The sequence below is a fragment of the Oncorhynchus gorbuscha genome, linkage group LG12, assembly GCF_021184085.1.
Source record: "Oncorhynchus gorbuscha isolate QuinsamMale2020 ecotype Even-year linkage group LG12, OgorEven_v1.0, whole genome shotgun sequence".
Lineage (NCBI taxonomy): Eukaryota > Metazoa > Chordata > Actinopteri > Salmoniformes > Salmonidae > Oncorhynchus > Oncorhynchus gorbuscha.
The window spans coordinates 80,312,659-80,335,158 of NC_060184.1; the positions used below are offsets into that span (position 1 = coordinate 80,312,659).

The window sequence follows — 22,500 nt, forward strand, 5'->3', positions numbered from 1 at the left end:
GTTAAGAGTTACAGAGAGAGAGTGAGAGACGGTGAGAGAGTGAGAGACGGTGAGAGGTACAGAGAGAGAGTGAGAGACGGTGAGAGGTACAGAGAGAGAGTGAGAGACGGTGAGAGAGTGAGAGACGGTGAGAGTTACAGAGAGAGAGTGAGAGACGGTGAGAGGTACAGAGAGAGAGTGATAGACGGTGAGAGGTACAGAGAGAGAGTGAGAGACGGTGAGTAACGTGAGATATGCCCCCTTGCTACTTTACAGTGCAGATTCCAAAACATAAATGCAAACACATGTCTCTTGTGTCCAACATCCGAACAGCGATCTGTCTTGGTATTTTTGGGAGGCGTCCTATTGCCTACATAGTGCACCAGGGCATTATGGGGGGCACTGGTCAAAAGTAGTGTACTAATGTAAACAGTGTACAGGGTGCCATTTGGGACGCCCATCCTCTGTCATAACCCATAGAAGCAGGGGATAATCCCTGCGTACACCACTTCAGACGTTATGATCGATTCCTGGATGATTCTTGTGACGTGGATGAAGTGTAACTGGTCTGTATCGTACATGTGAACTACTAGCCTATGGGTTCTGGTCAAAAGTAGTGCACTACATAGGGAATAGGGTTCCATAGGGTTCTGGTCAAAAGGAGTGCACTACATAGGGAATAGGGTCCCATAGGGTTCTGGTCAAAAGTAGTGCACAACATAGGGAATAGGGTTCCATAGGGTTCTGGTCAAAAGTAGTGCACTACATAGGGAATAGGGTTCCATAGGGTTCTGGTCTAAAGTAGTGCACTACATAGGGAATAGGGTTCCATAGGGTTCTGGTCAAAAGTAGTGCACGACATAGGGAATAGGGTTCCATAGGGTTCTGGTCAAAAGTAGTGCACTACATAGGGAATAGGGTTCCATAGGATTCTGGTCAAAAGTAGTGCACGACATAGGGAATAGGGTTCCATAGGGTTCTGGTCTAAAGTAGTGCACGACATAGGGAATAGGGTTCCATAGGGTCCTGGTCAAAAGTAGTGCACTGCATAGGGAATAGGGTTCCATAGGGTCCTGGTCAAAAGTAGTGCACTATATAGGGAATAGGGTTCCATAGGGTCCTGGTCAAAAGTAGTGCACTGCATAGGGAATAGGGTTCCATAGGGTCCTGGTCAAAAGTAGTGCACTGCATAGGGAACAGGTCACCATTTGGGACGCATTCCGAGGTTCCCAGGATTTTAGCAAGAGTATAAACCAATGATAGTAAACATGCCCACCATGGTATTAGGAAGCTAGAGTACAGTAGAGCATGTTGGTACCTGCTGTGTACTGTTGAAGCCGGTTGAGTTCGTGAGGGAGTTGCTTCCTGCGTACAGTCCTGACGTGGTTGTGAACGTGCCACCTGGAGAGGACAGGGATAACACACGGTTATCACTGTACATATCACCTGTAAACTCAATGACAGCGTATGCCATATGATAGTGTATGATATATGATAATGTATGATAGTGTATGATAGTGTACAATATATGATAATGTATGTATGTGATAATGTATGATAGTGATTGATGTATGATAATGTATGGTATATGATTGTGTATGGTATATGATAGTGTATGGTATATGATAGTGTATGATATATGATAATGTATGGTATATGATAGTGTATGATATATGATATATGATAATGTATGATATATGATAGTGTATGATATATGATAGTGTATGATATATGATACTGTATGATATGTGATAGTGTATGGTATATGATAGTGTATGATATATGATAGTGTATGATATATGATAGTGTATGGTATATGATAGTGTATGGTATATGATAGTGTATGGTATATGATAGTGTATGGTATATGATAGTGTATGGTATGTGATAGTGTATGATATATGATAGTGTATGATATATGATAGTGTATGGTATATGATAGTGTATGGTATATGATAGTGTATGATAGTGTATGATATATGATAGTGTATGATAGTGTATGATATGTGATACTGTATGATATGTGATACTGTATGATATATGATAGTGTATGATATGTGATAGTGTATGATATATGATAGTGTATGATATGTGATAGTGTATGATATATGATAGTGTATGATAGTGTACAATATATGATAATGTATGATATATTATCGTGTAAGGTATATGATAGTGTATGACAGTGTACAATATATGATAATGTATGTATGTGATAATGTATGATAGTGTATGATATATGATAGTGATTGATGTATGATAATGTATGAGAGAGAGGGAGAGAGAGAGAGAGAGAGAGAGAGAGAGGGAGAGATATGCATCCCTCTATTCAAGGTAGAGAGAGAGGTTGTGCTTCTAAACACTGATTTGCTTTTATTAGAGAGACAGAGAGAGAGAGAGAGAGAGAGGGAGAGAGAGAGAGAGAGGGAGAGAGAGAGAGACAGAGAGAGAGAGAGAGAGAGAGAGAGAGAGAGAGAGAGAGCAAGAGAGCAAACTATAAGGAAAGCTTTGACTATGTATACTGTATTATTGACTGTATGTTTGTTTTACTCCATGTGTAACTCTGTGTCGTTGTATGTGTCGAACTGTTTTGCTTTATCTTGGCCAGGTCGCAATTGTAAATGAGAAGTTGTTCTCAACTTGCCTACCTGGTTAAATAAAGGTGAAATAAATAAATGTACAGACTCAGTGAGCATAGCCTTGCTATTGAGAAAGGTCGCCGTAGGCAGACAGGCTATGTCCACACTGCCCACAAAATGAGGTGGTAACTGAGCTGCACTTCCTAACCTCCTGCCCAATGTATGAACATATTAAAGAGACATACATTTCCCTCAGATTACACAGACCAACAAGAATTCGAAAAACAAAACCGATTTTGATAAACTCCCATTTCTACTGGGTGAAATACAGTGTTCCATCACAGCAGCATAATCTGTGAGCTGTTCCCACAAGAAAAGGGCAACTAGTGAAGAACAAACACCATTGTAAATACAACCTATATTTATGACTATTTAATTTACCTTTTGTGCTTGAACTATTTGCACATCATTACAAGACTGTATATAGACGTCATATGACATTTGAAATGTCTTTATTCTTTTACAACTACTGTGAGTGTAATATTTACAGTTTATTTTTTAATTCACTTTTGTTTATTATCTATTTCACTTACTTTGGCTTTGTAAACATCATATGTTTCCCTTGACAATAAAGCCCCTAAATTGTAATTGAAATTGAGAGAGAGAGAAGGAGGGAGGGAGAAGGAGGGAGGAAGAGGCTCAAAACCAAACAGTAGCCTTATCTTCGTCCTCTTCCTTGCTTATCACTGATTGGATCTGGCTTGATGAATGACAGGGGGGGGGGAGTCTCAGGCGCTCACAATTGGCTGAACACTGAGCCTGTTGTGTTAGGCCAACTGAAGGGTGGAGGAGTGGAGGAGTGGGGGAGGGAGAGAGAGAGAGGGGGGCTACAGAAAGTAAGGGAGGGAGAGAGGAAGGAAAAGGGATGAGACATATTTCCCTCAGATTACACAGAACCACAAAGAATTTGAAAACAAAAAACTCAATTTTGATAAACTCCCATATCTACTGGATGAAATACCACAGTGTTCCATCACAGCAGCAAGATTTGTGACCTGTTGCCACAAGAAAAGGGAAACCAGTGAAGAACAAACACAATTGTAAATATAATCCATATTTATGTTTATTTATTTTCCCTTTTGTACTTCAACTATTTGCACATAATATGACATTTGAAATGTCATAATTATTTTGGATCTTTTGTGAGTGTAAAGGTTAATTTGTAATTAACCGTTAACCGTTAAAATGTTTTATTTCATTTTTGTTTATTATATAGTTAACTTGCTTCGGCAATGTAAACATGTGTTTCCCACGGCATTAAAAGTCCCTTAAACTGAAAATTGAATTGAGAGAAAGGGGTGTCTGACATCCTGCTAATGAATATGTAGAATATGTCTTCTCTTCGCTGCTTTGAAAGAACCACCTCTAGGGCTAATTCAGTCTTTCAAAGAAGAGCTGATAGGATCTAATGGCTTAATAATATACACAACATGAGTTATAGGGCTTGCTGTCTTCCTGCCCTGGGAGAGAGGGATGATGAGAAGAGAGGACAGGAGACGAGGCCACAGGGCATGACTCCTCTCTACACTCTCCCTCCACCTGTCCTCTCATGTCAAAGAAGACAACATGAAGAGTAGCAGCGAGATCAGGAGATCAGAGAATTACGTCCCAATGGGCACCCTATTCCCTACACAGTGCACTACATACACCTTAGCCAAAAACATTTAAACTCAGTTTTAAACAATTCCTGACAATAAATTCAGAGTAAAAATTCCCTCTCTTAGATCAGTTAGGATCACCAATTTTTTAAGAATGTGAAATGTCAGAATAATAGTAGAGAGAATAATTTATTTCAGCTTTTATTTATTTCATCACATTCCAAAGTTGGTCAGAAGTTTACATACACTCAATTAGTATTTGGTAGCATTGCCTTTAAATTGTTTAACTTGGGTCAAACATTTCGGGTAGCCTTCCACAAGCTTTCAACAATAAGTTCGGTAAATTGCGGCCAATTCCGTCTGACACAGCTGGTGTAACTGAGTCAGGTTTGTAGGCCTCCATTTTCACACATGCTTTTTCAGTTCTTCCCACACATTTTCTATAGGATTGAGGTCAGGGCTTTGTGACTCCAATACCTTGACTTTGTTGTCCTTAAGCCATTTTGCCACAACTAGGACCATGCCCCAGGACTACCTGACATGATGACTCCTTGCTGTCCCCAGTCCACCTGGCCATGCTGCTGCTCCAGTTTCAACTGATCTGCCTTACTATTATTCGACCATGCTGGTCATTTATGAACATTTGAACATCTTGGCAATGTTCTGTTATAATCTCCACCCGGCACAGCCAGAAGAGGACTGGCCACCCCACATAGCCTGGTTCCTCTCTAGGTTTCTTCCTAGGTTTTGGCCTTTTCTAGGGAGTTTTTCCAAGCCACCGTGCTTCGACACCTGCATTGCTTGCTGTTTGGGGTTTTAAGCTGGTTTTCTGTACAGCACTTTGAGATATCAGCTGATGTACGAAGGGCTATATAAATAAATTTGATTTGATTTGATTTGGTAGTGTGCTTGGGGTCAATGTCCATTTGGAAGACACATTTGTGACCAAGCTTTAAATTCCTGACTGATGTCTTGAAATGTTGCTTCAATATATCCACATAATTCTCCTGCCTCATGATGCCATCTATTTTGTGAAGTGCACCAGTCCCTCCTGCAGCAAAGCACCCCCACTACTTGATGCTGCCACCCCCGTGCTTCATAGTTGGGATGGTGTTAATATAATAATATATGCCATTTAGCAGACGCTTTTATCCAAAGCGACTTACAGTCATGTGTGCATACATTCTACGTATGGGTGGTCCCGGGGATCGAACCCACTACCCTGGCGTTACAAGCGCCATGCTCTACCAACTGAGCTACAGAAGGACCAGTGTTCTTCAGCTTGCAAGCATCCCCCTTTTTCCTCCAAACATAATGATGGTCATTATGGTCAAACAGTTATATTTTTGTTTCATCAGACCAGAGGACATTTCTCCAAATAGTACGATCTTTGTCCCCATGTGCAGTTGCAAAACGTAGTCTGGCTTTTTTATGGTGGTTTTGGAGCATTGGCTTCTTCCTTGCTGAGAGCCCTTTCAGGTTATGTCGATATAGGACTCGTTTTAGTGTGGATATAGATAATTTTGTACCTGTTCCCTCCAGCATCTTCACAAGGTCCTTTGCTGTTGTTCTGGGATTGATTTGCACTTTTCGCACCAAAGTAGGTTCATCTCTAGGAGACAGAACACATCTCCATCCTGAGCGGTATGACGGCTGTGTGGTCCCATGGTGTTTATACTTGCATACTATTGTTTGTACAGATGGTATCTTCAGGTGTTTGGAAATTGCTCCCAAGAATCAGAATTGTGGAGGTCTACAAATTATTTTCTGAGGTCTTGGCTAATTTCTTTTGATTCTCCCATAATGTCAAGCAAAGAGGCACTGAGTTTGAAGGTAGGCCTTGAAGTACATCCACAGGAACACCTCCAAATGACTCAAATGATGTCAATTAGCCTTTCAGAAGCTTCTAAAGCAATGGAATCATTTTCTGGATTTTTCCAAGCGGTTTAAAGGCACAGTCAACATAGTGTATCGAAACTTCTGACCCACTGGAATTGTGATACAGTGAATTATAAGTGAAATAATCTATCTGTAAACAATTGTTGGAAAAATGACTTGAGTCATGCACAAAGTAGATCTAACTGACTTGCCAAAATATAGTTTTGCCCAAAAAAACAAGTTTTAATGACTCCAAGTGTATTGTAAGGACGCTGGAGAATAAAAGCAGGTACGGGGAGTTGACATTTAATTAGGAACGGACAAACAGAGCGGGAACAGTGTCTGAAACATGCACCAGTAGGGACAAATATATCGGAGGTAATGAACAGGTGAGTCCAGGTCAGTCCAATATCGCTGAAGTGAAATACAAGCTTTAGACTTCTCAGTGTGTGGAAATTACTCTATGGTACGTGTGTATGTGTGTGTGTGTGTGTGTGTGTTACAGGTAATAAACAGGTGATTGAGTGAGTCCAGGTCAGTCCAATATCGCTGAAGTGCATGATGAGGAAAGGCAGGTGTGCGTAATGATCGTGACGTAATGTGTGTGTGTCTGTCTGGTGCCGTGCGCGTGTGTGTGGAAAGTGTGGGTGTGTGTCTGTGTGTGTGTGTAAACTGTATGTGTGATACTGTCTGTCTGTCTGTCTAATGTCATGATATAATGTTCAGATACAGTATATGTGGCTTGTCATTGACAAAGGTCTGGGCTCTCTGAAGAAAAGATTGGAGGTTAATCTGGGTGTGTGTGTCGTGTACAGTTTGTTGACAAAGTTCATGATACATTTATGATGTGTGTTACAGGTAATAAACAGGTGATTGAGTGAGTCCAGGTCAGTCCAATATCGCTGAAGTGCATGACGAGGAAAGGCCGGTGTGCGTAATGATCGTGACGTAATGCAGGGCAGTCTGGTGCCCACCGGGTTGGAAAGAGCGGGAGTGTGACATGTATGTAAACATCCGACATCCGACTGTATATGTCTTTTCATCCTAATGTCATGATATAATGTTCAGATACAGTATATGTGGCTTGTCATTGACAAAGGTCTGGGCTCTCTGAACAAAAGATTAACAGGAGGTTAATCTGGGTGCAGGGGAAATCCCTCCCGTACAGTTTGTTGACAAAGTTCATGATACATTTATGATAAACGATAGCCAAGACTGTAGGTATTAAATAGTATAGTCCAAATTTTTGGGGGGACAAAATACGTAAAGCAAGCTTCACCGCCGTAGATTCACGCAAAAAGGTTCCATTAACAGGAAACTTCACAAGAGGGGGATTCATGACAGTTAGCTACCTTCTACCAGCCTATCCTTCCTTCCCTTCCTCCACCTCGTTATCAGGACACTCTTTGAGAAAAGGGTTCCAAAAGGGTTATTCGGCTGTCCAGGTAGAATCTCCCCCCATAGGAGAACCCTTTTTGATTTCAGGTAGAACCCCCCCCCCAACACACACACACCTCATTTCATACTCTGGTCATGGCCCCATAAGGAGAACCATCTCTCACACCATGACCAAGCTGAAGCAGACATGTATAATGCCAGGAGAGGGGGGAGAATTTAATCCTAGTAAAAATTCCCTGTCTTAGGTCAGTTAGGATCACCACTTTATTTTAAGAATGTGAAATGTCAGAGTAATAGTAGAGAGAATGATTTATTTCAGCTTTTATTTCTTTCATCACATTCCCAGTGGGTCAGAAGTTTACACACACTCAATTAGTACTTTGTAGCATTGCCTTTAAATTGTTTGTGTGGTCCCATGTTGTTGAACCTTGCGTACTATTGTTTGTACAGATGATGTGGTACCTTCAGGCATTTGGAAATTGCTCCACAGGTGCACCTCCCATTGACTCAAATGATGTCAATTAGCCAATCAGAAGCTTCTAAAGCCATGACATCCTTTTATGGAATTTTACAAGCCGTTTAAAGGCACAGTCAACTTAGTGTAAACTTCTGACGCACTGGAATTGTGATACAAATAATCTGTCTGTAAACAATTGTTGGAAAAATGACTTGTGTCATGCAGACAGTAGATGTCCTAACTGATTTGCCAAAACTATAGTTTGTGTTAACAAGACATTTGTGGAGTGGTTGAAAAACAAGTTTTAATGACTCCAACCTAAGTGTATTTAAACTTCTGACTTTAGCTGTATGTACAGTACCAGTCAAAAGTTTAGACACTCCTACTTATTCAAGGGTTTTTCTTTATTTTTACTATTTTTACATTGTAGAATAATAGTGAACACATCAAAACTATGAAATAACACATATGGAATCACGTAGTAAGCAAAGATATATTTTATATATGAGATTCTTCAAAGTAGCCACCTTGAAGACAGCTTTGCATACTCTTGGCATTCTCTCAACCAGCTTCATGAGGTAGTCACCTGGAATGCATTTCAATTAACAGGTGTGCCCTGTTAAAATATTATTATTATGTTAAAAGTTGATTTGTGGAATTGTTTTCCTTCTTAACTTCTTACGGATCATTGAGACACTAGCGTCTCACCTCAACAACATCCGGTAAAATTGCAGAGTGCGAAATTCAAATGACAGAAATTGTAATGTTAAACATTCATGAAAATACAAGTATAAAGCTTCACTTCTTGTTATTCCAGCCGCGTTGTCAGATTTCAAAAAGGCTTTACGGCGAAAGCACACCATGCGATTATCTGAGGACAGCGCCCTGCACACAAAAGCATTACATACATTTTCCAAACAAGCAGAGACGTCACGAAAGTCAGCAATAACGATAAACTAAATCACTTTGAAGATCTTTATCTGGTTGCAATCACACGGGTCCCAGCTACATACCAAATGGTCCTTTTGTTCGATAAAGTTCTTCTTTATAGCCCAAAAAAAGTCAGTTTCATTGTCGCACTAGACTCAGTAATCCACCGGTTTCCCTCATTCAAAATGCAAATGAATCCTGTAAACTTCTTCCAAACACATCGAACAACGTTCCTAATCAATCCTCAGGTATCCTAATCAATCCTCAGGTATCCTAATCAATCCTCAGGTATCCTAATCAATCCTCAGGTATCCTAATCAATCCTCAGGTATCCTAATCAATCCTCAGGTACACTAATCAATCCTCAGGTATCCTAATCAATCCTCAGGTATCCTAATCAATCCTCAGGTATCCTAATCAATCCTCAGGTATCCTAATCAATCCTCAGGTATCCTAATCAATCCTCAGGTACACTAATCAATCCTCAGGTATCCTAATCAATCCTCAGGTATCCTAATCAATCCTCAGGTATCCTAATCAATCCTCAGGTATCCTAATCAATCCTCAGGTACACTAATCAATCCTCAGGTACACTAATCAATCCTCAGGTATCCTAATCAATCCTCAGGTATCCTAATCAATCCTCAGGTATCCTAATCAATCCTCAGGTATCCTAATCAATCCTCAGGTACACTAATATGTAAATAAACAATAAAATTTAAGACAGAGAATATCGGAGATAAATAACAAATAACAAATAACAAATAACAAAGTCCCTCACCGGAACAACAAGCGACAAACACTACAGCCAAAATGGGAGCCACTTACAAAAACTACAAATTCTAGCTCATTTTTCAAAAATCAAGCCTTAAACTCTTTCTAAAGACTGTTGACATCTAGTGGAAGCCCTAGGAACTGCAATCTGGGAGGTCTTCCTTTTATATTCCCATTGACAGCAATAGTGAGCTGAATTGTTTTATTTTCTGGATGGATTCTCCTCTGGGTTTCACCTGCCATATCAGTTCTGTTATACTCACAGACATTATTTTAACAGTTTTGGAAACTTTAGAGTGTTTTCTATCCAATACTACTAATATGCATATCCTAGCTTCTGGGCCTGAGTAACAGGCAGTTTACTTTGGGCACCTCATTCATCCAAACTTCCGAATACTGTCCCCTAGCCCGAAGAAGTTAATGCGTTTGAGCTAATCAGTTGCAAAGCAGCTGTGATATACAGAAGTTAGCCCTAAAAAGACCAAGTCCATATCAAGAACAGCTCAAATAAGCAAAGAGAAACGACAGTCCATCAGTACTTTGAGACATGAAGATCAGTCAATAAGGAACATTTCAAGAACTTTGAAAGTTTCTTCGAGAACAGCTCAAATAAGCAAAGAGAAACGACAGTCCATCATTACTTTAAGACATGAAGGTCAGTCAATAAGGAACATTTCAAGAACTTCCTTATTGACTGACCTTCATGTCTTAAAGTAATGATGGACTGTCGTTTCTCTTTGCTTATTTGAGCTGTTCTTGATATGGACTTGTCGCAAAACCCATCAAGCACTGTGATGAAACTGGCTCTCATGAGGATCACCACAGGAAAGGAAGACTCAGAGTTACCTCTGCTGCAGGGGATAAGTTCATTAGAGTTAACTGCACCTCAGATTGCAGCCCAAATAAATGTTTCACAGAGTTCAAGTAACAGACACATTTCAACACCAACTGTTCAGAGGAGACTGTGTGAATCAGGCCTTCATTGTCGAATTGCTGCAAAGAAACCATTACTAAAGGACACCAATAATAAGAAGAGACTTACTTGGGCCAAAAAACACGAGCAATGGACCTTAGACCGGTGGAAATCTGTCCTTTGGTCTGATGAGACCAAATGAGAGATTTTTGGTTCCAACCACCGTGTCTTTGTGAGACGCAGAGCAGGTGAGCGGATGATTTTCAAAGCATGCAGGAGGAGGGTTTGATGGTGCTTTGCTGGTGACACTGTCAGTGATTTATTTAGATTTTTAGGCACACTTAACCAGCATGTCTACCACAGCATTCTGCAGTGATACATCTGGTTTCCGCTTAGTGGGACTATCATTTGTTTTTCAACAGGACAATGACCCAACACACCTCCAGGCCGTCAGATGACCTGGCGTCCACAATCACCTGAGTTGTACCGCAGAGGGAAGGAAAAGCAGCCAACAAGTGCTCACCATATGTGGGAACTCCTTCAAAACTGTTGGAAAAGCATTCCTCATGAAGCTGGTTGAGAGAATGCCAAGAGTGTGCAAAGCTGTCGTCAAGGTAACGGGTAGCTACTTTGAAGAATCTCGAATATAACATATATTTTTATTTCTTTAACACAGTTTTGGTTGCTACCTGATTCCACGTGTGTTATTTCCTCGTTCTGATGTCTTCACTATTATTCTACAATGTAGAAAAAAGTTTTAAAAAATAAGAAAGATCCTTGAATGAGTAGGTGTGTCCAAACTTTTGACTGGTACTGTATATACACTGAGTGGACAAAACATTAAGGACACCCTCCTAATATTGAGTTGCAACCCACCTTTTGCCCTCAGAACAGCCTAAATTCTCAACTCTACAAGGTGTCGAAAGTGTCCCACAGGGATTCTGGTCCATGTTGACCCCGATGATTCCCACCATTTTTGATGCACACGGGAAACTGTTGAGCGTGAAAAACCCAGAAGCGTTGAAGTTCTTGTCACAAACCGGTAATGCTGGCACCTACTACCATTTCCCCTACTTGCCTCAATAGAGAGGGCCCAGGCTGGGGGTTTGGTAGGGCGGGTTATGGGGGGTGCCTGCTGAACCCCTACTTGCCTCACTAGAGAGGGCCCAGGCTGGGGGTTTGGTAGGGCGGGTTGTGGGGGGTGCCTCCTGAACCCCTACTTGCCTCACTAGAGAAGGCGCAGGCTGGGGGGCTGGGGGGGTGCCTGCGGTTCCCCTGGGGGCATGTTTTCACTCCCTCCCCCGGTCCTGCTCCAGTTAGCTCACTCACTCAAGACCAGACACCATCCCTCCTTATTTCCCCCCCCCAATCTCTCTCCTGCCTTCTGGACACTACAATTGAAGTCCATTTGCTCTGGTTGATCAGTCCCCTAGCCAAGGGCCATGTCTATCATCAGTGCACAATATTTGTGGCAGAAGTTCATATGCCCCACTAGGGAATAGCCTATCAAGTCCAGATGGGCTTCCTTTAAAAGAGAGTAGAATGGACTGCAGACTTGCAGCTCACTGGATAATAGCTAACACACACACACACACACACACACACACACACACACACACACACACACACACACACACACACACACACACACACACACACACACACACACACACACACACACACACACACACACACACACACACACACACACACACACACAGTGGGACAGAAAGACAGAACGCATGGACACAGTTATTCACCTAATTAACATCTGTTCAGTGTGTGTGTGTGTGTGTGTGTGTCCCATGTGGCATCCAGTCCCCTTACATAGTGTACTACTTTAGACAAGAGCCCTGTGGGTAGCTCTATAAGTAGTGTGTTAGGGAGGCAGCCTCTGTCTACTCCACCACCTTGATAGTAAACTAGGGAATCAGCATATAATAGAACACACATTTTAAATGAATTAATCATATAGTTGCTGTACATCTCACCATTTCACTTTGCCTATATATATACGTATATATAAATTGTGAAATACATTCAGATGATTCCTCAGAAAATAGATGTAAAAAAACTATAAAACTATTTATAAACTTGATAAAGTTGATGTTAAATAAATCCAGTCAGAGTCAAGCAGATCCCCTCTGCTGTCTGGGACAATGACTGTAGCACCACACAGAGTCAAGCAGATCCCCTCTCCTGTCTGGGACAATGACTGTAGCACCACACAGAGTCAAGCAGATCCCCTCTGCTGTCTGGGACAATGACTGTAGCACCACACAGAGTCAAGCAGATCCCCTCTGCTGTCTGGGACAATGACTGTAGCACCACACAGAGTCAAGCAGATCCCCTCTGCTGTCTGGGACAATGACTGTAGCACCACACAGAGTCAAGCAGATCCCCTCTGCTGTCTGGGACAATGACTGTAGCACCACACAGAGTCAAGCAGATCCCCTCTGCTGTCTGGGACAATGACTGTAGCACCACACAGAGTCAAGCAGATCCCCTCTGCTGTCTGGGACAATGACTGTAGGACCACACAGAGTCAAGTAGATCCCCTCTGCTGTCTGGGACAATGACTGTAGCACCACACAGAGTCAAGCAGATCCCCTCTCCTGTCTGGGACAATGACTGTAGCACCACACAGAGTCAAGCAGATCCCCTCTGCTGTCTGGGACAATGACTGTAGCACCACACAGAGTCAAGCAGATCCCCTCTGCTGTCTGGGACAATGACTGTAGCACCACACAGAGTCAAGCAGATCCCCTCTGCTGTCTGGGACAATGACTGTAGCACCACACAGAGTCAAGCAGATCCCCTCTGCTGTCTGGGACAATGACTGTAGGACCACACAGAGTCAAGCAGATCCCCTCTGCTGTCTGGGACAATGACTGTAGGACCACACAGAGTCAAGCAGATCCCCTCTGCTGTCTGAGACAATGACTGTAGCACCACACAGAGTCAAGTAGATCCCCTCTGCTGTCTGGGACAATGACTGTAGCACCACACAGAGTCAAGCAGATCCCCTCTGCTGTCTGGGACAATGACTGTAGCACCACACAGAGTCAAGCAGATCCCCTCTGCTGTCTGGGACAATGACTGTAGCACCACACAGAGTCAAGCAGATCCCCTCTGCTGTCTGGGACAATGACTGTAGCACCACACAGAGTCAAGAGATCCCCTCTGCTGTCTGGGACAATGACAGAGTCAAGTAGATCCCCTCTGCTGTCTGGGACAATGACTGTAGCACCACACAGAGTCAAGCAGATCCCCTCTGCTGTCTGGGACAATGACTGTCTGGGACAAGCACCACACAGAGTCAAGCAGATCCCCTCTGCTGTCTGGGACAATGACTGTAGCACCACACAGAGTCAAGCAGATCCCCTCTGCTGTCTGGGACAATGACTGTAGCACCACACAGAGTCAAGCAGATCCCCTCTGCTGTCTGGGACAATGACTGTAGCACCACACAGAGTCAAGTAGATCCCCTCTGCTGTCTGGGACAATGACTGTAGGACCACACAGAGTCAAGCAGATCCCCTCTCCTGTCTGGGACAATGACTGTAGGACCACACAGAGTCAAGCAGATCCCCTCTGCTGTCTGAGACAATGACTGTAGCACCACACAGAGTCAAGCAGATCCCCTCTGCTGTCTGGGACAATGACTGTAGCACCACACAGAGTCAAGCAGATCCCCTCTGCTGTCTGGGACAATGACTGTAGCACCACACAGAGTCAAGCAGATCCCCTCTGCTGTCTGGGACAATGACTGTAGCACCACACAGAGTCAAGCAGATCCCCTCTGCTGTCTGGGACAATGACTGTAGCACCACACAGAGTCAAGTCTGGGACAGATCCCCTCTACTGTCTGGGACAATGACTGTAGCACCACACAGAGTCAAGCAGATCCCCCCTCTGCTGTCTGGGACAATGACTGTAGCACCACACAGAGTCAAGCAGATCCCCTCTGCTGTCTGGGACAATGACTGTAGGACCACACAGAGTCAAGCAGATCCCCTCTGCTGTCTGGGACAATGACTGTAGCACCACACAGAGTCAAGCAGATCCCCTCTGCTGTCTGGGACAATGACTGTAGCACCACACAGAGTCAAGCAGATCCCCTCTGCTGTCTGGGACAATGACTGTAGGACCACACAGAGTCAAGCAGATCCCCTCTGCTGTCTGGGACAATGACTGTAGGACCACACAGAGTCAAGCAGATCCCCTCTGCTGTCTGAGACAATGACTGTAGCACCACACAGAGTCAAGCAGATCCCCTCTGCTGTCTGGGACAATGACTGTAGCACCACACAGAGTCAGAGTCAGATCCCCTCTGCTGTCTGGGACAATGACTGTAGCACCACACAGAGTCAAGCAGATCCCCTCTGCTGTCTGGGACAATGACTGTAGCACCACACAGAGTCAAGCAGATCCCCTCTGCTGTCTGAGACAATGACTGTAGCACCACACAGAGTCAAGTAGATCCCCTCTGCTGTCTGGGACAATGACTGTAGCACCACACAGAGTCAAGCAGATCCCCTCTGCTGTCTGGGACAATGACTGTAGCACCACACAGAGTCAAGCAGATCCCCTCTGCTGCTGGGTCTGGGACAATGACTGTGGGACAATGACAGCACCACACAGAGTCAAGCAGATCCCCTCTGCTGTCTGGGACAATGACTGTAGCACCACACAGAGTCAAGCAGATCCCCTCTGCTGTCTGGGACAATGACTGTAGGACCACACAGAGTCAAGCAGATCCCCTCTGCTGTCTGGGACAATGACTGTAGGACCACACAGAGTCAAGCAGATCCCCTCTGCTGTCTGAGACAATGACTGTAGGACCAGACTGTCTGGGACAGAGTCACCACACAGATCAGATCCCCTCTGCTGTCTGGGACAATGACTGTAGGACCACACAGAGTCAAGCAGATCCCCTCTGCTGTCTGAGACAATGACTGTAGGACCACACAGAGTCAAGCAGATCCCCTCTGCTGTCTGAGACAATGACTGTAGCACCACACAGAGTCAAGCAGATCCCCTCTGCTGCCTGGGACAATGACTGTAGCACCACACAGAGTCAAGCAGATCCCCTCTGCTGTCTGGGACAATGACTGTAGCACCACACAGAGTCAAGCAGATCCCCTCTGCTGTCTGGGACAATGACTGTAGCACCACACAGAGTCAAGCAGATCCCCTCTGCTGTCTGGGACAATGACTGGGACAATCAAGCAGACTGTAGTCTGGGACCACACAGAGTCAAGCAGATCCCCTCTGCTGTCTGGGACAATGACTGTAGCACCACACAGAGTCAAGCAGATCCCCTCTGCTGTCTGGGACAATGACTGTAGCACCACACAGAGTCAAGCAGATCCCCTCTGCTGTCTGGGACAATGACTGTAGCACCACACAGAGTCAAGCAGATCCCCTCTGCTGTCTGGGACAATGACTGTAGCACCACACAGAGTCAAGCAGATCCCCTCTGCTGTCTGGGACAATGACTGTAGCACCACACAGAGTCAAGCAGATCCCCTCTGCTGTCTGGGACAATGACTGTAGCACCACACAGAGTCAAGCAGATCCCCTCTGCTGTCTGGGACAATCCCCTCTGCTGTCTGAGACCACACAGAGTCAAGCAGATCTGCTGTCTGGGACAATGACTGTAGGACCACACTGTAGATCCCCTCTGCTGTCTGGGACCACACAGAGTCAAGCAGATCCCCTCTGCTGCCTGGGACAATGACTGTAGGACCACACAGAGTCAAGCAGATCCCCTCTGCTGTCTGGGACAATGACTGTAGCACCACACAGAGTCAAGCAGATCCCCTCTCCTGTCTGGGACAATGACTGTAGCACCACACAGAGTCACTGTGGCATCAGACGTGGAAGCAGAGAGTAAAAACATTAATCTAATCTAATATTGGACAGCTGGCCACACACACACACACACACACACATGCGCATACGCACAAACACACACATGCGCGCGCGCATACGCACACACACACACACACGATCCGCGTGCTGGGACAATACGCACACACACACATGCTGGGACACGTAGCACCACACAGAGTCACATCAGAGACAGAGTAAAAACACTAACTAATATTGGACAGCCACACACACACACACACACAGACAGGCACACATGCGCGCGCATACGCACACACACACACACACACACACACACACACAGCGCACACACACACACACACACACACACACACACACACACACACACACACACACACACACACACACACACACACACACACACACACACACACACACACACACACACACACACACACACACACAGACCAAGATACAGCCAGGCCTACAGTTCCTCCAACCCTGTGTCCCAAAAGTCTCCCTATTCCCTTTATAGAGCATTACTTTTCACCAGGGCCTTATGAGTCAATAGGGTTCCATTTTGTACGTAGCCTAAGGCTGTCCTGGGTCCTGGGCTGGAGAGAGCTGGGGACTAATGATGGTGCTACTTAGGGGCTCTACTTGGGGCTCTACTAGGGGCTCCACTAGGGGCTCTACTTGGGGCTCCACTAGGGGCTCTACTTAGGGGCTCTACTAGGGGCTCTACTAGGGTCTCTACTAGGGGCTCTACTAGGGGCTCTACTTGGGGCTCTACTAGGGGCTCTACTAGGGGCTCTACTGGGGCTCTACTTGGGGCTCTACTAGGGGCTCTACTAGGAGCTCTACTTGGGGCTCTACTAGGGGCTCTACCATCTCTACTAGGGGCTCCACTAGGGGCTCTACTTGGGGCTCTACTAGGGGCTCTACTTGGGGCTCTACTAGGGGCTCTACTAGGGGCTCTACTAGGAGCTCTACTTGGGGCTCTACTAGGGGCTCTACTAGGGGCTCTACTTGGGGCTCTACTAGGGGCTCCACTAGGGGCTCTACTTGGGGCTCCACTAGGGGCTCTACTTGGGGCTCTACTTGGGGCTCTACTAGGGGCTCTACTAGGGGCTCTACTAGGAGCTCTACTTGGGGCTCTACTAGGGGCTCTACCATCTCTACTAGGGGCTCCACTAGGGGCTCTACTTGGGGCTCTACTAGGGGCTCTACTTGGGGCTCTACTAGGGGCTCTACTAGGGGCTCTACTAGGAGCTCTACTTGGGGCTCTACTAGGGGCTCTACTAGGGGCTATACTTGGGGCTCTACTAGGGGCTCTACCATCTCTACTAGGGGCTCTACTAGGGGCTCTACTAGGGGCTCCACTAGGGGCTCTACTAGGGCTCTACTAGGAGCTCTACCATCTATACTAGGGGCTCTACTAGGGGCTCTACTAGGGGCTCCACTAGGGGCTCTACTAGGGGCTCTACTAGGGGCTCTACTAGGGGCTCCACTAGGGGCTCTACTAGGAGCTCTACCATCTCTACTAGGGGCTCTACTAGGGGCTCTACTAGGAGCTCTACCATCTCTACTAGGGGCTCCACTAGGGGCTCCACTATGGGCTCTACTAGGGGCTCTACTAGGAGCTCTACCATCTCTACTAGGGGCTCCACTAGGGGCTCTACTTGGGGCTCTACTAGGGGCTCCACTAGGGGCTCTACTAGGAGCTCTACCATCTCTACTAGGGGCTCTACTAGGAGCTCTACCATCTCTACTAGGGGCTCCACTAGGGGCTCTACTAGGGGCTCCACTAGGGGCACTACTAGGGGTTCTACTAGGGGCTCCACTAGAGGCTCTACCATCTCTACTAGGGGCTCCACTAGGGGCTCTACTAGGAGCTCTACCATCTCTACTAGGGGCTCTACTAGGGGCTCCAGTGGGGGCTCTACTAGGGGCTCCACTTTGGGGCTCTACTTGGGGCTCTACATGGGGCTCTACTTGGGGCTCTACTAGGGGCTCCACTAGGGGCTCTACTAGGAGCTCTACCATCTCTACTAGGGGCTCTACTAGGAGCTCTACTAGGGGCTCCACTAAGGGCTCTACTAGGGGCTCCACTAGGGGCTCTACTAGGAGCTCTACCAACTCTACTAGGGGCTCTACTAGGGGCTCCACTAGGGGCTCTACTAGGGGCTCTACTTGGGGCTCCACTAGAGGATCTACTAGGGGCTCCACTAGGGGCTCCACTAGGGGCTCTACTAGGGGCTCTACTAGGGGCTCTACTAGGGGCTCTACCACCTCTACTAGGGGCTCTACTAGAGGCTCTACCATCTCTACTAGGGGCTCCACTAGGGGCTCCACTAGGGGCTCTACTAGGAGCTCTACCATCTCTACTAGGGGCTCCACTAGGGGCTCCACTAGGGGCTCTACTAGGGGCTCTACCACCTCTACTAGGGGCTCTACTAGGGTCTCCACTAGAGGCTCTACCACCTCTACTAGGGGCTACACTAGAGGCTCTACTAGGGGCTCTACCACCTCTACTAGGGGCTCCATTAGAGGCTTACTAGGGGCTCTACCACCTCTACTATGGGCTCTACAAGGGGCTCTACTAGGGGCTCTACCAGGGGCTCCACTAGGGGCTCCACTATCTGTACTAGGGGCTCTACAAGGGCTCTACTAGGGGCTCTACCAGGGGCTCCACTAGGGGCTCCACTATCTGTACTAGGGGCTCTACTAGGGGCTCTACTAGGGGCTCTACCATCTCTACTAGGAGTTATACTAGGAGCTCCACTAGGGACTCTACTAGGGGATCCACTATGGGCTCTACTAGGGGCTCTACTAGGGGCTCTACCATCTCTACTAGGGGCTCCACTAGGGGCTCTACTAGGGGCTCCACTAGGAGCTCTACTAGGGGCTCTACTAGAGGCTCTACCATCTCTACTAGGGGCTCTACTAGGTTCTCCACTAGAGGCTCTACTAGGGGCTCTACTAGAAGTTCTACTAGGGGCTCTACTAGGACCTCTACTAGGGGCTCTTCTAGGAGCTCCACTAGGGGCTCTACTAGGGGCTCTACCATCTCTACTAGGGGCTCTACTAGGGGCTCTACCATCTCTACTAGGACTTCTACTAGGAGCTCCACTAGGGGCTCCACTAGGGGCTCTACTAGGGGCTCTACTAGCTCTACTAGGTGCTCTACTAGGGTCTCTACCAGGGTCTCTACTAGGGGCTCTACCTGGGGCTCTACTAGCTCTACTAGGGGCTCTACTAGCTCTACTAGCTCTACTAGGGGCTCTACTATCTCTACTTGGGGCTCTACTAGGTGCTCTACTTGGGGCTCTACTAGGGGCTCTACTAGCTCTACTAGGGGCTCTACTAGCGGCTCTACTGTGGTTAACACTAGGGGCTCTACTAAACTGCAGGACAAAATAAAAACCCTCCAACCCAAAAAGGCCTGTGGTGTTGATGGTATCCTCAATGAAATGATAAAACATACAGACCTAAAAATCCAATTGGCTATACTTAAACTCTTTAACATCATCCTCAGCTCTGGCATCTTCTTCCCCAACATTTGGAACCAAGGACTGATCACCCCAATTGACAAAAGTAGAGACAAATTTGACCCCAATAACTCCCGTGGAATATGCGTCAGCAGCAACCTTGGGAAAATCCTCTGCATTATCATTAACAGCAGACTTGTACACTTCCTCAATGAAAAAAATGTACTGAGCAAATGTCAAATTGGCCTTTTACCAAATTACCGCACGACAGACCATGTATTCACCCTGCACACCCTAATTGACAACCAAACAAACCAAAACAAAGGCAAAGTCTTCTCATGCTTTGGGAAGTTTGACTCAATTTGACATGAGGGTCTGCTATACAAATTGATGGAAAGTGGTGTTTGGGGAAAAACATAGAACATAAACAGTTTTATATATATATATATATATATATATATATATATATATATATATATATATATATATATATATATATATATATATATATATATATATATATATATATATATAGGTTGCAGCACCCGGTCTCACCCTACTAGAATCTGAAGTCAAATGTCTACTGTTTGCCCCAACCAAGGAGGACCCGCAGCAGCACCTAGATCTGTCCCCAACCAAGGAGGGCCTACAGCAGCACCTAGCTCTGTTCCCAACCAAGGAGGGCCCACAGAAGCACCTAGATCTGTCCCCAACCAAGGAGGGCCTACAGCAGCACCTAGATCTGTTCCCAACCAAGGAGGGCCCACAGCAGCACCTATATCTGTCCCCAACCAAGGAGGGCCCACAGCAGCACCTAGATCTGTTCCCAACCAAGGAGGGCCCACAGCAGCACCTAGATCTTCTACACAAATTCTGTGAGACATGGGTCCTGACAGTAAATCTCAGTTAGACAAAATAATGGTAAGAAGGGCCTTCTATGTCATCAAAAGGAACATAAAATTCGACACAACAATTAGCATCTGGCTAAAAATACTTGAATCAGTTATAGAACCCAATGCCCTTTATGGTTGTGAGGTCTGGGGTCCGCTCACCAGCCAAGACAAACACCAAATTGAGACTCTGCATGCAGAATTCTGCAGAAATATCCTCTGTGTACAACGTAGAACACCAATAAACGTTACATTCTACAACCACATAAAAGGAAGCGATTCCCAAACTTTCCATAACAAAGCCATCACCTACAGAAAGGTGAACCTGGAGAAGTGTCCCCTAAGCAAGCTGGTCCTGGGGCTCTGTTCACAAACACAAACACACCCCACAGAGCCCCAGGACAGCAACACAATTAGACCCAACCAAATCATGAAAAAAAAACATTGGAAAGAATTAACAAAAAAACAGAGCAAACAAGAATGCTATTTGGCCCTAAACAGAGAGTACACTGTGGCAGAATACCTGTCCACTGTGACAGACCCAAACTTATAGAAAGCTTAGACTATGTACAGACTCAGTGAGCATAGCCTTGCTATTGAGAAAGGCCGCCGTAGACAGACCTGGCTTTCAAGAGAAGACAGGCTATGTCCACACTGCCCACAAAATGAGATGGATACTGAGCTGCACTTCCTAACTTTATGCCAAATGCATGACAATATTAGAGACACATATTTCCCTCAGATTACAGAGATCCACAAAGAATTCGAAAACAAATCCTGATAAAATGTTGATTAACACCCATATCTACTGCGTGAAATACCACAGTGTGACATCACAGCAGCAAGATATGCGACCTGTTGCCACGAGAAAAGGGCAACCAGTGAAGAACACAACCCATATTTACGTTGGTTTATTTTCCCTTTTGTACTTTAACTATTTGCATGTCGTTACAACACTGTATATAGACATCATATGACATTTGACTTTATTCTTTTGGAACTTATGTGAGTGTAATGTTTACTGTTAATTTGTATATTATCTACCTCGCTTGCTTTGGCAATGTTAACACATGTTTCCCATGCCAATATAGCCCCTTGAATTGAATTGAGAGACAGAGAGAGAGAGAGACAGAGAGAGAAAGAAAGAGAGAGGAAGACAAATGGCTACATAATACTGTCATCATGAGTTAAACCATTGAGGCCAGGAAAGTAGCTCTTTCCCTCTCTCTTGCCCCCCCCCCCACCCTTCTCTCTCTCTCCCTTTCAATTCAATTCAATTTTAAGGGCTTTAGTGGCATGGAAAACAGATGTTTACATTGCCAAAGTAAATGGAATAGACAATAAACAAAAGGGACATAAACAAGGGAAATAAATAATCAGTAAACATTACACTCACACAAGTTTTTAAAGAATATAGACATTTGAAATGTTCTATTATTTGGCTCTGTACAGCGTTTCTCTCAGAGCTGTAGGGCTGCGGCAGACAGAGTATTTGGTTAAGAGGCGTGGTAAAGTGCCTTCCCCGGGCCGCTTCCACACATCTGCTTTTATGTTGGCCTTATTTATTGGGAGATGCTCCGCAGGCTTTTCAACAACATGTGGAGATGTTTCTACTATCACACATTACACAGTGGAGCGAACATAAAGCTATGGTTAGCTCTGGTTAGCATGGCTGATAGGCTACAGTTAGCATGGCT

At 45.4% G+C, this 22,500-nt stretch overlaps 1 protein-coding gene across 23 annotated transcripts in view; it reads right to left on the reverse strand.

Moving 5' to 3' along the window:
• Nucleotides 1–22,500, reverse strand: part of LOC123991433 (eyes absent homolog 1) — a 150,429-nt gene that overhangs the window by 75,871 nt on the left and 52,058 nt on the right. For all 23 annotated transcript variants that reach the window (XM_046293044.1, XM_046293038.1, XM_046293032.1 and 20 more), the window contains one exon: nt 1,298–1,380. In XM_046293044.1, the coding sequence (XP_046149000.1) occupies nt 1,298–1,380 (83 nt within the window). The remainder of the gene's footprint in view (nt 1–1,297; nt 1,381–22,500) is intronic.